Source organism: Cololabis saira, chromosome 21 (assembly GCF_033807715.1).
Source record: "Cololabis saira isolate AMF1-May2022 chromosome 21, fColSai1.1, whole genome shotgun sequence".
NCBI lineage: Eukaryota > Metazoa > Chordata > Actinopteri > Beloniformes > Belonidae > Cololabis > Cololabis saira.
This window is the reverse complement of record NC_084607.1, coordinates 21,780,502-21,796,439: the sequence shown is the minus strand read 5'-3', so window position 1 is coordinate 21,796,439 and position 15,938 is coordinate 21,780,502. Positions and strand designations below refer to the sequence as shown.

Genomic DNA, 15,938 nt, shown 5'->3' with positions numbered 1-15,938 from the left:
GGGTCTTTCAGCTCACATCATTACATCATGACACACAATATGAAAAACTATTAGCGCAAAAATATTAAAACATTTTAATTTTAAACTAAGTGTCTTTAGTTATTATTGACCTGTTTATCTCCCTACTTGTCTCGCCTTCATGCCAGGTGAGGAAGGAGGCCAGGTCAATTACTGCATCATCTTTGAGGTCTTTGCTGGCCAGTCATAGTGGGACCCTTGGGTGGATGTTGTGGAGCATTTTCCTGTATTAAGATCATGATCTTCAATGTTACAGATTTGTTTCAGTGCTTTTATAATCAGGCAGCAGCTCATCCTTACTTTTACTAGGCTGGAACAATATTTCTACTCCACCCGGTTAGAATCTGTCTTGCCACCATGCCCTTGGAGAGTCAAGTAAAAATTTTACATTCTCTCTATTAATCCTTTAGCCACCAGATCAACTTTTAGTAACAATGTTTAACCCTCCAATGGTCACATTTCAAAATAGTGTTTCTATCTAAAAAAAGCCTTTTACAGTTTTAAGCTTGTCACTGATCCCTGTCTTTTCCTCAGAGAGAGCTGGGATAGAAGCCTCCATGGCTATAAAAATACAGGTGTAGATGATGGATGGGTGGGTGGCCAAACAGATTGACTTGCCATTGTTAGCTTTATCCCTTTTTTTGGCCCATTTTAACAGAGTAATAAACAAACTCTAACATTATCACACAACAATAAATCACTAAACTGGCATCCTCCCTCTTTACCCAAATACAGTTTAACCTGAAAATATCTTAATCCAATAAGCACTTTATATAGCTTGGAGTTGTGCTAAAAAATGATAAGTTGAGAGGAGTTGCATGCTTAACAATCTTGCAAACAGTTAATACATGTATCTCAGAGCTTGAAGCAAATGGAAAATCAGAGTCAATCAAGCCTTGCAGCTAAAAGACAAGTCTGTTCCTCTTCACTCTATAAACTGGGAATGAAGCTAAAAAAAAAGTGAACACACCCTTTCCGCATTAAATAATCTGAATGAGCCAAATTTACCACTACAACTAATGTCACATAAACCGTTGCAACGGTATATAGTTGTGCTGGATTGTTGTGTTGCACTGATGTGATGTAGTTTAACAGTGTTGGCAGCTGCAATCTTCAAAGTGAGAGCAAACTTAGAGCAAGTGTACGTTTCCTAACGCACTGAGTTTAAATGGGAAGGAGTGACACCTGCAGTGTGTTGGTACAAAAGCACACTTGTCTACAGTATGTTCACAAACTCACCTGCACGGTCTTGTCTGGGGCCCCAAAATTATACGCACATATGCCTTCAGAAACCATGATCCATGTCTTTTCCCCTTGGAGGGTATTTGTTATCTTCTTATGTCATATTTGCTTCATGACACAGCTATGCACAGCAGAGGTCGGTACTTGTACACAAGGAGTCAGAGGGCCGACATTCATCATGCGTGTTTGAGATGGAGCAGCTGATTTATGTTGATTGCAGTGTTAAGCGAGTCTGAAGTGCACCGCTATGCCCGGACAAATATGCCAATTGATTAGTTATTGGTGTCAAATGACTAGCTAGGTAAACAGAGGGGAGAGGGCGCTGCACTTGAAACACAAGAGCAGTCGCACACGCACAGCCCCTATCTTTGTGGAGACCCTTCACACATTCCTGCTTAAAGTTTCAACACACACTCAAACACACGCAAAATGGCCTGCAAAGGAGGGTGGAGTGACAGCACTTTAATGCATGCTCCGTCTCTTTTGAACCATCTAAAATTTGTATGTTTGCTGAAGGAGGCCACGCTGTTTGTATTTGAATACGAAGACGGAGGAGGTGAAGGAACTTTACCGTCCCTCTTTCATTCCCCTCTTTCATTCCCCAGACCTCTTTTACCAGCACCCTTCCTTTTAATGACTCATGCAGCATTTTGATTAAAACGTAAATCAGCTTGGTGGCAGACATTCTTGAAGTAGTGCTTCAACAAAGTGATGCAAGACCTGTTTTTAAAAGCCTAGGGAGTAATAATTCAAGGTAATAAGTCAGTGTCATCTCATTCTGCCTACAGCTACAGGAGCTGTCAGTGAACTGCTTTCTCTCTTATGTCCACTAGATCATTTAAACAAAGCTTTATAGCTCCTTTGGTCTCATTTTGTGGTGATTATATATCAATATATTCCCTGTTGTAATGTAAAACTGCTAAGTACATCAATATACTGTAGATGTATACATTTATATAGGCTACACAGTAATAGATTTTTCCCCCAGCCCCCTTAGCGACTTATTGTGATGTTTAAACTAGGGTAAATTAATCTCCTTGTCAAGGCAGGAGTGTAGGATAAGACCCAAATTCCTGGGACGGGGAGAGCAAACAATGACCTTTATACAACAAAAAAGTCAAGATGCTGCCTCAGCTAGATGGAAACCAAGAACATTGGTTGCAGAAGATGAAAACTTGGGGAGGCACAGCAGATGATACGGCACAAGGAAGAGGAGACACAGGGCTACATATAAACACGGACGGCTGACAAAACACAGTTGGCATGGTTAAGGAAGACAAGGACTGAATTGGTGATGAGAATTACTGATGGCCTCACACGGCGGCGTAGGATCAGCATGAAGAGATGAAAATTCTCTAGCTTTTGACAAAAGTACCCAGACACACAGGACCCACTGTTCAGGTCGGCACTGCTTGATGTCAACCTATTCCAAGTTGATGGACAGCTGCTCTGAAGATGCATTCAACGCATATATTTCAGTGGCCAGGTTTACATGACGTTTTTTAATTCGGAATTAATTATTCCGAATTAAATAATTTAAAATTAAACTATTTTTCTTCAAGTTTACATAGAAATAGTAATTCCGAATTGAGGTTTACATGGAAAACACGTTTGATCAGCTTTATCCAATTTCGCTTAAGGTCTGGGGGTTGGGAAGGTTCTGATTGGATAAGGGGGCGGACCGGAAGTTACGTCTACTGGAAGAAAAACAAACTTAGCCGCTTAGCCGCTACAACTTTGAAAAGCTCACAATTTTTATGTTTCCTGCCATCTGTTCTTTTAATTATTTCCAGGTCCTCCACGCTTTTTATTAAATAAATCGTCTCTGCTCTTGACCACCGTTTACTGCGTGCTGCCATCTTGAACCTTTGTTTGGAAAACAAGCCCAGAGCGGAATATAAGCGTCATGGCAACAGACGGGCAAGGGAACGAGCAGGGCAGAAAGACCGGAATTAATTTAAAGCGGAATGAGTGTAAACATGATCGGGGAATTATTCTATTCAGTTTTAAAATCAGAATAAACCAGCCACTTACTTCGGAATTAAGTCTAATTCAGATTGGCCCTTTTAATTCGGAATTAGGTGTTAATTTACGTTAAATAAGGTGGTAATTTTTACTCATTTTAAATCTGATTTAATTTTAATTCTGAATTAAAGAGGAATTAAACTTCCCATGTAAACGCACTGAGTAAGGGTTTAAGAGAGACAAAGCATGGTGTAAGAAAACAAAACAAAACAGAAATAGAACCAAGTAGAATTTCCAGTATTGGTATTAAACAAAGACCAGGACAATTTCAACAAAACTAGAAGATTAACAAAACCGGAAATCCATACATCATAGCACCATTCACACAGTCAGTTAACTCCACCTTTAGTGCTTTATTCCACCCCGCTGTGGTGTGTGGATGGCAATGAGGTGTAGCAACAATTTGTGCGTCTGTTTTTCAGCCTTGGGAGGAAGAAAAGCTTGCTCCAAATGAGTGCTGTGTGATTGGCATTGTGGAAGAGTGCTCGGATAGCCCAAAGCTGCATACATAGGATCAAATCAGTCCATCACGGGGAGGATGCAGGTTGTCCTGGGAGGCATTCTGAGAGTGGCATTCAGGCCCTCTGGCCAAAAGTCAAGTGACAATAAAAGTAAAAGAGTAAAGTAGTAAAAAAGGCTACAACTGGGTTTTCAACCACAGCGTATTTCCCACTGTCTCAACTTGGACTTGAGGCACTCCATGCTTGGTGAAGCCTTTTGGAGCCTCCCCCAGCTGAAGGCCTTCATCCCCCCCTGCAGCCAAGGCATCACCCATGATACTGCAACAAAATGATACTATGAAAGGGAAATTGAGGTCAGCAATAATGTGTGTGTATCGTACAGGAACAACCAGATGAAAGCCCTTTGTGTGTGTGTGTGTGTGTGTGTGTCTATTTAGTACAATGTTTTATTCAGCTTTGAACCCACACCCAGAGAATGGAGGTGGGGTAAAGAGAAGATATCCAGATTTATCCTGGAAGTTAAAGATGCTCTAAGATTGGCTAACAGATTAAGCAGCATGTTTATGAGTTTTTCAAGCTGACATTATGATGCAAAAGCCAATAGGACATCACTAAGCTCCAGTTTCCTGCCTTCCTGCTCATGCATCTGCTCCATTGTGTTTTTATGACCATCATTACACATATAGGTATAGTGCAAACACGGTGTTTCACAACTTTGCCCGTGAAAGAGCTGGGAGGGGACGAGGTGACGGATGACAAGTGAGAGAGGTTGAGTGAAAGAGCTAAAGAAAGCAAGCATGGGTGATTGGCGAGGCGGCCATTTGTCAAGATTGTTTTTACCACCCAGATAAGACCTTCATCAGTTTGGGGCTGAGCCAGCCCTGTAGTAAACGTCGCACCAAACACACCCTCCCACCCACACAGCCCAATGCCAACATCTACACGTATATGTAGTTTGGAAAAGGCGTTTGGCCATGACCCTGAACAGCACTCCTCCCAGATGAATAGCCACTGTTCTGGCGCCAAAGGAGTAGACTGGCGACACCATTTCCTATGTATTTCTCACTCAACATGCTCCTTGAAAGCCAGCTTTGCTTTGCCAAACACATCCAACCTCTCTGTTCTCTTCACACACATATTTCACCTTAAATCATATCAAGGTGTTTAAACTGGGTTAGACAGGATATGGTCCATAAAACTACTCTGCTATAGCTGATTAGGATCGGCCCTTCCTCCTTTGAGGTTGTTAACACCGAGAGAGCCAAGAAACAGTCCATAGAGCTTTATGAGCTGAAACCTCCCCCAGGAAATATGTACTAACTGTATGTCATAGATGAACAACTGAATGAGTGAGTGAACTCTTTTTCTCCAAAAGATTTAAGGCTAGCCTACATGTCTGAAGGTTTTAGCATGTGTATTTTTGCAGGACTTTTTCTGTTTGCATAGACAAAGTAAGAAAAGGTACCTAAGCAAACAATGTCATTCCATCTTCACGCTGAAGCATGAACAATCATTAGCCTGATGCATGAGCTCATAGGGATTTTCTTTGCATGTGCGTGATCAAACTTAGGCAGACAATTAAATGGTGGGTGAGATCAGAAAAACCAAATCACTTTGCAATAACTTGAATTCTATCAGTGGCAACACTTGCATGTACCTCATTTGTATTTTGCAGCTACAAAAGGAAGTATTTGTCACTCTGGGAGATTCCATGAATCGGCATGTATCACAAATACTTCAACCGATTGCTACATGCAATACGACTCATGTCGCGACAGGTAAAAACAGCCTCTACAAAAAAACAAAAAAACGTAATTTTGTATGTTAGTCAGACAAGAACACACAGTTCCTGCATGTGGACGTCAGCGTACATGTTCCACGGCACATCAGACCTTCTCCGAGCCTGCCATTATCTTTTTACTGGCTTGCTCCTGGCCTCAGGCCCGTAGAGCAGTACAGACAGCCTGTTGTATCAGTTGACCCAGAACAGCAGAGCTGCATTCTTGACAGTAGATAACAAACACACAGCAGAGTGGACACTTAAGACACGGCTCCACGCGCCCGCGGGGGGTGGAGCTAACAGAGCGCAGAGACAAGACATGGACTGTTGGTCTCCCGCAGTCAGGGGAAGTCCACACTGCAGATGACTGTTGAAGAGCACATAGATTATTGACTTTATCAAATAAAAAACAGCTTTTTATTTGACTCCTGCCTGGTATTCTACGTCACATTTTATGTTTCCTTCTGTCACAGTCAAAATATTTCCTGTGTCACCTCCTTCAGTGCTTTTGTTTAGGGTCTTGAGGTTAGTTTCACAACGATTGCATGATAAGGAGACACAAAACACAGACAGGGAAGTAACACAACAGGCTCTTTCACGATGGGGAAATACTACACCGTCTTATTTACTTTATCATTTAACATGGCGAGGAGACAAAATAATGCAGCGTAAAATGCCCTGGTAGTTAGCACTGTTAACATGGGTTGGTGTGCTCCCTCTGTGGCTGTGTGGGGTTTCTTTAAGTGCGGTGGTTTTTTCACACCGTCCAGATTTATGCAAGTTAGACTAACTGATTTAATGGTCTGTAATTGTGAACCTGCGGTTGCCTATCCCTCTATCACCGTCTTAACTTTTCATCTTGCATCTGTCCCAGCCCCTTGAACACAATAAAGTGAGTATATTGAAATCGGATGGATGGATCAAAATTAACTTCATTAATTTGGTACTGGCACTGGCTTAATTGGTAATGGAGATATGACCAGCTTATGTTCGACCATATAAACATGCTGCTTCATCTGTTAGCCAATCTTGAAAATGCTAAATAAGACATGAAGGAATAATTGCACTGTTTTAATTGCAATTGCACCAGCTGACAGTTAGAGTTTGACCTTGTGGTAAACCTGTATGTCACATAAGGAAGTTACTGACGTCTTAAGCCTTGTTGTAAAGCCAGACTAATTTAAACTATTATTACTTAATGTGAAAAAATAAGGCAAAATTGCTATAAAAAGTGACGTCAGCTGAGAATTAACAAAGCTGCGGTCATGTTGGATAGTAAAGGGTAGGGTAGACAAGGTTTCTCTGACTTTCTGAGTTGGATTTCTGACTTCAGTGGACATTCCAGAAGAAACGTCTGACTTTAACTTGGAAATTCAAATTTGCAAACACAAACTGAATCCAATATTAATTAAAATTGTTACTGACAATTTGTAGCTTCTGCAGTTGAGTTACAAATCAGAAGCCAAACTCCGCTTTGTGTACACTTCTGGTTTTCCAATAGTTTAACTACCAATCAGCTTAATGTGTGCTTGCTGTGATCATTTTTAACATTGAGCAAAACAGCAAAATGTTGCAGTTTGGATAGTACCAGATTAAAATGCAAGAACGTTAGCCACTCTCTCTCGCAAATCCAGCATCACATCACAATGTTATGTCCTGTTTTTCAACCTCAAACCAAAGACCTCTGTTTCAGATCATACAAACAACTGCACTGCACATGCATGTCCACATGTTCCAATACCTTATTAGTCTATTAGTCACAGTGCTCCTAGCTTCCAAATTGAGGGTTAGACCATCTTCGGCATGCTCTGCTAGATGACAGGGTAAATATGTCTCGACACAGTTTATAGCTTTACTTTTAAGTTGCCATCTAACAACCGCTCAAGGCTCTGATTCAAAGCCCCGCTGACTCTCCAGTATAAACAAGCTGAAGGCCATAATGCAGCACAGAGTGAGGCATTTGTCACACAGGTATGAGCAGAAGTAGGTGTCTTTGTGTGTGTGTGTGTGTGTGTGTGTGTGTGTGTGTGTGTGTGTGTGTGTGTGTGTGTGTGTGTGTGTGTGTGTGTGTGTGTGTGTGTGTGTGTGTGTGTGTGTGTGTGTGTGTGTGTGTGTGTGTGTGTTTTGAGTTGGACCTTAAAGCACATACCGGGACATGTGTACTTAGAAAATGTGTGAGTGTGTGCGTTGGAGAGGGCTGTTATTCATACAGGTTACTCATTGATCCAGACAACTTGAGGGAGTGGTGTGCAAGGCAGGGATCGGCTCCATGAGCAGGGTTCAGCTGTGAGGAGCTGCATGAGTGAACGCAGACACAGAACACAACCCACCCCTACATGGGTAACTCACATTTTTCTTAATTAAAGTCTAAAACAATCTTCCCATGTGCTATATGAACAGTCTGCTTGGTTTTGTGTGTGTGTGTGTGTTTCTGCTGGAGTGTTGCATTCACACACACTTATACCCTGCACAAGTCAACCTTCTTCTGTGAAAGTCCCCCCTCCACTTCCCTGATGACTGTCTCAACATCAGGGAAGGGCTTTCACAGCACATCCGCACATCAGGCTGTACGCATACTTAGTTATTATACACTTCCCCAAGTGGAACCCCTGACAAAGAATGTGACAGCTCCATATATGTCACACGTCAAAGAGATATCCTCTCTCTCTCCATCTCTCACCCTCTCTCTCTCTCTCTTTCTCTCTCTCTCTCTGTGTCTCTGTCTCTGTTTTTCTAAGAAGCATGACCCAACATGTGCTTGGCTCCAATGCAGAGACATCAGACGCTCCACTGCACAAGAGCCCCAGAAAAGAGGTGCCGGGACAGCCGGCATCCTACAGACCTGGACCGAGGACGAGAGGGAAGGCCCAGGAGAGCTGGGGGAGATTTGGGTGATAGGAAGTAGTGAGAGTAGAACGTAAATGACCCATGTAATAGACGTATGGTCTAAGTTGATCTGCCCTTAAAGTTTAAATGGACTCATTACAATAATTATGAGCAGCACAGGAGAGAGATAAAAGAAGGAGGAGATAGATGAGACACCATAAGAGATGGACAGCAGAACAAGAGAAGGACATCACATAGATGAACCAGGAAGTTAACATGTTTTGTCACAGTTTAAAAGCACTCAAAATGTTGAATTCTTGAATACTTAAAAAAAAAAACATTGGTGAAATAATGCAATTTAGCCCATCTTAATTTATTCTTAATGTTTTATTCCCTCTGCAACCTATTAAACTTAGATTCAATTTTTTGCATTTTGATATCATGATTTTAGAGCCACAATATGCAGATTTCTGGTACAGCACATCAAACCTTTTTCTTAAATAACTAAAATATGATCCAACTTTGTTTGAAAATCCAAATTTTTCTGCAGGAATGTAGCCCTCTTGCAGGCACTATACTGGAGAGGGCAACACACCCATTTTTTTCCCTTTACATCAAAATCTATGTGGTGCTAGTTAATGGAGTTGAATCATACTTTTGGGATCCTTGGAAAACTGAGCTATGAAGATTAGACGTCCTTTAAGGGGGACAAGTCTTCTATTTGGACCTTGTCGCCCCATTGACCTGTAAATTGAATAGTAATCCTAGAGATATCATATACTTAAGCAATTCATAAATGCATGCATTTTATTAGTACTATCTTATTTGTTTAAAAGATTTTTTTTTTTAATTTACTTTTAAGAGTTGCATGAAAATCTGATTAGCCTTAGGGCCATAGTTATGCAAACTTGTATTACAGTGTCAGGACCTGGATAGTTGTGACCTCCAATAAATTATAGGACCTCCAATAACATTTTTCAAGCAGCAGTCACCCTGTGTGTTCACATCCACCTTTTGTTTAATACAATCTCACAGCAGCCACAATCAGATCCAGACAGTGTCTGAATAAACTGAAGCCTTAAACTTGATTTAATTCAGATTCATGAATAAAATTGTTCTTAATGGAGGACTGAAAATGCACTATGAATCTTCCACCATAAATTTAAATTGAACCTGCACCGAGTCCGTGTTATCTGTCCACAGATCACACGTACTGCTTTCATTTTCCCTTTATGTAGCTTATCAGATCTGGGAAAAAACATTTGGACCAAAGAGCACTGGTCTTTGTCATCCCATGACACGGAAAGCCCGTACCTACTGTCAAAGTATAAACCTGAAAGAAAAAAACCACACCCACGGATCCCGAGTGGGCCCGTTGCAAAAAGGGACTTCAAACGTATAAATATTGGCATGTGGGGTGGTGCAGTGATGGGAAATGTTATCTATTTACAGTGAAAGCTCTTATGTGAATTGAAATGGTTGTGGCACACAATTACGCACGCTTACTGTAAGTAATGCCACCTGAGAGCCAATGCGCTTACCTGTGTATGAAGATTTCTTCATGGCTGCAGATTCTCTACGTTCAGACTGAAAATGTAAACCTTGACGACCTGCTCCGGTTCGAATGTCAAAGCGACGTTTGCATCCGTAACTTTTCCAGACTTTCTTTTGTCGATGCGTCTCTTGACTCCTTCTGCTTCACTTCTGGACGGATTTGCTTTAAAAAAAAAACCTCACCTGGCCAAGATCAACACACTCTCATTTCATCAGGTCCCTAAATTTAGACTCGTCTTTACTCGATCCAATTGCGGAGACAGAGCTGGAGAAGAATACAATCACACCTGCGCTCCAAGACGCACGCCCTTATCCGTGAGCGGGAGGGGTTTACAGTAATTGCGGGGGATCACACCTATCAAAGCTCAGAGGTGGAAAAAAGGCGGTTAACTAACTTTGAATGAGATTCTGTGATTTTTAGGTGTGAAGGGAACTGACTGAAGTAAATTATTAGCATGAAATGGGAAGCTGCGTGATCATTGAACGCTTACCTGCACTGTTATCCCATCAAGATGACGTCACACTGTTATCAAATACACCACAGCACTCCTGTTCACTGGTGACAGGCTGGTGCGCGCCTGGTGTAAGCGTCTGCAGCAGAAGGAGGCCATGTTTGCAGTATAAACGTTGTTACTGATACTCTTTTTAAGTTTTCAGTGGCACCAGCGGCCTTCAACCTTTCAAAATATTAAAGGGGACGTATTATGGCATCTAATACCTATTTTAGACAGGCATTGAATGTCTTAAAAACAAGCTTTTGATTGTTTTTGCTAAATAAATTAGAAATTCAGCCTCTAAACCATGTCTTTATTTTCCCAGTCTCTAATCTCATTATCTATGCAGGATTCTGAGTGGGCGGGGAGGCTATGATAATGAGGCACTGTTCTGATTGGCTGCCTGAATGACGCGATACACCGCTACGAAAAAATGGCGGAAGCTCCGGCCGGTGGAGTTACCGTGTCCTAACTTCATGCGATGCGAGCAAGTGTCAGCGACAAAATCAATTCCATTGCTTTATTTTCTACTGGCCGCGAGCGATGCAGCACTGCGCAGCGCGACGTAGCGCACCGTTTTGAGCTGAACATTTGTCGGACGCCCTACATCTTGAAAGCCGGTCGAAAGCGCTGTAGATAACAGTCATGGATGAGGAACGGCTGATCCAGTTAGTTGAAATGAGAAGTTATCTCTATGATACCTCCTCATTTAACTACAAAAACCTCAATAAAGTGGCAGCTGGCTGGAGGGAGATGGACAGAGAGCGTCCGATGTCACGCAGTGCGGCGCGATAGTCGGATGCTCTCATGCAGTTACACAGTGTTTAGTTGTGGGCGTGGTTTGCATTTTGGCTACGTAACAAAAGGGAGCAGAATCTGAACGGCTCGTAGAAGCCACATCACACTGGACGGATCATCCGGGCGGCTGTACAGACACTGCAGAATTTGGTTGCTTTCCTCCTTCTCTGAGTTGGCAGGCTGAGGGGAGACCACTTTATATATGTTAAAGCAAAAAAAACGTGTTTTTCATAATAGGTCCCCTTTAAATGTCAAATTGTGGCAGCCGTCTTCATGTTTCATCAGACCCAAATTCACATCATGTCAGCAGCAGAGACCCCTAGTGGCAATTACATGGGTTTTCCGTCATCTTTCTCAAAACTGAAACTTTCAGGAGCTCAGCAGCACCACACAAGAGGTCTAAGTGTCATGTTTGAGGCTTAAAGGCAAAGCATGTACTGCTTACAATAACTACAAAAATGATAAGGGATGTATTTGAGTTTGTGCCTGAAGAGATTTAGCCAAGAAAGAATTTGAGTGTCTCACATTGAAGCACATGTAAAAATTGAATAACAGTAACTTACTGAACAGCTTTTTTTTAATTATTATTTCTAAATATTCCTGAAGTGCAAAAGGCAGTTTGGACCAGAAGTTTGGAATGACAACCAAAAGACATTAAATAAAACATCTAAATTTACCAGGTTTGACTGGACAGATGAGCCTAAATGTTACGTTTGATGTCCGATGTGTGGGATCACATGACCAAATATTTTGCAGCCATGTTTGTTTACATAGGTGTTATGGAAGGTATGTGCATTTTCATAACCCAGACATGCACGAACGGAGCCTGTTTGTTAAATGTGGGAATGATGATGTAGCTAGTGGCTGGTACAGTAGTGGAGGTTGTTGTGTGGTGAGGAGCAGCGAGGGCTGGCTTTGGAGGAGTGACTCTGGGATGCCAGAGATCATCGTTTAAGCTTCTGGAGATGTCGAACTAAATTGAACTAAATTAAGCGTAGTTGGTCCCACAACATCTCTCCCGTGTGTCATTTCTCCCATCTGGATACCCCCAAACACACGTCAAGCATTTCATGACTGTCAAAAAATGTTTATTACTTTTAGAAAATGAATTAATCAATTAAAAAAAGGAATTAATTCAGAGTACACTCAGATCAGATGCAAGGTTGTGACATTTCTCATTATCTAAAGGAACGTGTTTTTATGATAATGTTTATAGCTTCTGTGGAAATACGACCAGAAGATATTTGAAAGCATGATACAGAACCACACTGTCAGTTATTTGTGGGTGAATGTGCACGTTAGATGGCCCAGAAAAACAGAAACAGCTGCAAAGATCAGCAGATAGATCAGTCCAAAGCACCGAGCATGAACTATAAACAACTGGATCTGGAACAGGATTACGGTTTATTTTAATATTCATCCTCTGGAGATCAGATACATCAATAAACTTCAAAGAACACGTGCAACTTTTGCTGAAAGTTGCAAATGCAGTTACAAATCATACAATATGACCATAGTACAACAATGGTAGTAACATCAATAAATACACAAAAAATGTGCATATGCACTTGCATCATGCACTAGAACTTATTGCTGATAAAACTATAAACGACGAAGATCAATTAAGCTACAGTTGTGTGAAAGAGTAAATATGAAACATCTTTTATTACTAAATATTTATCTTATAAATACATAATTGAAGAAAATGTCAGATAGCGATAACCATGTCTTAAATTGGAATAAAAACAAGAACAAAAACAAAAAATAAATAAACAACAACCTCAAGGGAACAAAATCATTTTTTTTTAAAAACTGTGTTATCACTTATTTACCAAAACTAGGCCAGAATGCAGAAGCAGTACGTGGGAAAGCTACATCAACAATCAACCACCATCAACCACCTTCTGCTTTTAGAGGAACTAAGAATCTAACGGCTTATAGATTTACATCATTCACTGATTATTGGCAAGAGTGAGAATTGTTATAAAAGCAGTACCAGCACAATGCTGCTGCGGATCATAGAGGTGTATGTTAACACAATGCCAAGTAGGAAAAAACAGGAGAGACTTTAGAGAAGCTACTTTTTCTTCCCATCAATCTAGAAAGAGTTGCAAAGCCGTTTCAGAATAGTTTGTACACAGTGGGATAGATTAGATCAATGCCAAATAACAAAGACAGTTTTTAAACCTTTTTTAGATGTTGGCATCCCAGCAAGTTAAGTGTTGGGGTTTTCATCCAGGGATTCTTGAACTCATATCAGTGGCGTCAATTCAGTCAAAGCTAAGGTATGGCAAGGTTACGAGTCACAGAACTGAACTAGAGTATCAATCAACACGTCCAGCAAATACTCATCACAGAAGTCTGCTATGGAGTTTATCTGTGTGGTCAAGAAAATTGGAACTTTTTCAAATGCATTCTCGCTCACTGCAAAAACTCAAAATCTTACCAGGAATATTTGTCTTATTTCTAGTTAAAATGTCTCATTTTTAGTCAAAAAAATCTCATTACACTTAAAACAAGAGTCATCACCAGAAAAATAACTTGTTATTTGACCATTTTCACCTGATTAAAGTACATTTTCACTTGAAATAAGTAGAAAAATCTGCCAGTGGGACAAGATTTATCTTCTCATTACAAGCAAAAAAATCTTGTTCCACTGGCAGATTTTTCTACTTATTTTAAGTGAAAATCTACTTAAAACAGGTGAAAATGGTTGTTTTTGAGTCTTGTCTTAAATGTAACGAGATTTTACTAAAAATTAGACATTTTAACTAGAAATAAGACAAATATTCTTGTTAAGATTTTGAGTTTTTGCAGTGTATAATAACTAGTGAAATCGATCATGTTGTTCTGATTTGCATTTGTAGTTATTCTATATGTATTAAGTTATAGAATAATCAATACAAATAGACACAGAGTAATTCCATAAATGTATTTAAAAAACAAACATTTACATTTCCCCCTGAAGCCAAGGTGTGGCAGCAGCTGCCATACCTTGCCATACCCAATTGACGCCCCTGACTCATATGAAGTGTTCAAGAATTTTCTGTGTTAAAAAGCTATTCAAGACTCCTTCACTCTTTCTTTCTTCTCCTTTAAATGTTTTTTTCTTGGATTCTGTTGGTCACTGTTCTCTACTGGTTTGCTTCACTTCCTGACTTAATACAGGTTGTATTTCTTTTGCTGTCATCTCTCCCGATTCACATCTATGACTGACCACCCCCTGTGAGTATACTGTATACTGTCTTGTCTCTTCTCTTTTCTCTTCCAGTCCGTCTTTCTTGCTGCATCATCATCTATAGTTGTGTTTCCAGTAAGAGTTCCAGGTAGATTTTTCGTGACCGGATCGTTGACTTGTGTCTGCAGGAACATCCTTGCTAAAGCTGCTTACAGGAACCTTTACAGGGCAAAAGATGCTCCTGTAGTAGGACTGAGTCAGAGAGGTACTCAGATTGGCAAACAGGAACTTACGGGCCGGGGGACGGGGGTCTCTCTGTACATGAATCATGTGAAAACATCACATTTGAACCATTTGAGTTATAAACATTTAGCTGTGAATACATTTTGTGGAGTTGGAGATTACAAGAAAAAGCAATAGATGGACCAACAAGTCGGCTCAGGCCTTGCTGGCATATTGAGCCAATATGGAGATCTGGCTAGGTGTTTTCTTTTAATCTGAATCACTACCAGGTGTGTTTAAAAAGAAAACAAAAATGAAAGTAGCACCTCTTGTTTGTGTTTTCTTCTTCTCTGTTTTATTTTGCCGCATTCTTCTATTCCAGTGGTTCTCAAATGGGGGTAAACGTACCCCTGGGGGTACATGAAGGCCCTCCAGGGGGTACGTGAGATTTTAAAATATAGCCTACATATATTTAAAAAGTAGAATCCATGCAAAAAATCCTTTAAAAATAAATATTTCATAAATAATTGAGGAAAATATAAGTCTAATTTCATAAAATGAACGTTATCTTCAGTAGGCTATTCAACTTATTATCCTAAAACCGCAGAGTATCCCCCACACCAGGATGGTTCCACCTAACCTGTCAATCACCTGGCTTCACCTGTCAATCACTTGGACCAACGATGGAGTCGTGGTTGAAGCGTAGCAGCAATATTTTTATGTTTAATAAATCAGTTACTGATGGCACAGTGCTCTGTTTTAGGTCTTTTTTTTTACAACCAAAAGTGCTTTGCCCTGGTTAGGGGGTACTTGGCTGAAAAAAATATTTCACAGGGGGTACATCACTGAAAAAAGGTTGAGGACCACTGATCTATTCCATTTGCTTTGGTGCTGCTGGCCGTTTGCGAACAACAAAAAATGCTCATTACCGCCAACTTGTGGCCGACTGTGTTATTTGTTCAGTCGATGGTTCTTGTGTAGAACTACAGTGTAATAGAGACAAGCTGACTGGAGGGGCTGAGGAGAGGGTCGGCCCTGTCAGAGGTTCCTGTCAGGTTAACTCTGAATCCCTGCTAATGGAAACTTACCTATTAAGTCGCTCTATATTTTTTTCCCCACTGTGTTTCCTTTTGTTTGATCTGGATTTGAATTTTTGGGATTAATCTTGCTTTCAGACAGTGCTTTGAGTTTAAATAAAAGACATTTATTGCCACTCGAGCCTCCTGACCTGCTTTTACATCATCTACACCTGGATCCTTACAAAGGGTTATACAGTTAATTGCTTTCAGAAATGAGCAAAAGCCCAGCTGCTGCATCTCAGACTCCACAGGTTGTTTTGC

General features: G+C 40.7%; 1 protein-coding gene across 1 annotated transcript in view; it reads right to left on the bottom strand.

Moving 5' to 3' along the window:
* LOC133422689 (septin-9-like) overlaps positions 1–10,180 on the bottom strand; it is an 83,981-nt gene extending 73,801 nt beyond the window's left edge. The window contains exon 1 of the mRNA XM_061712721.1: positions 9,894–10,180. Coding sequence (XP_061568705.1) covers positions 9,894–9,915 — 22 coding nt within the window. The 5' untranslated portion in view covers positions 9,916–10,180. The remainder of the gene's footprint in view (positions 1–9,893) is intronic.
* Between the last annotated feature and the right edge of the window lie 5,758 nt (positions 10,181–15,938).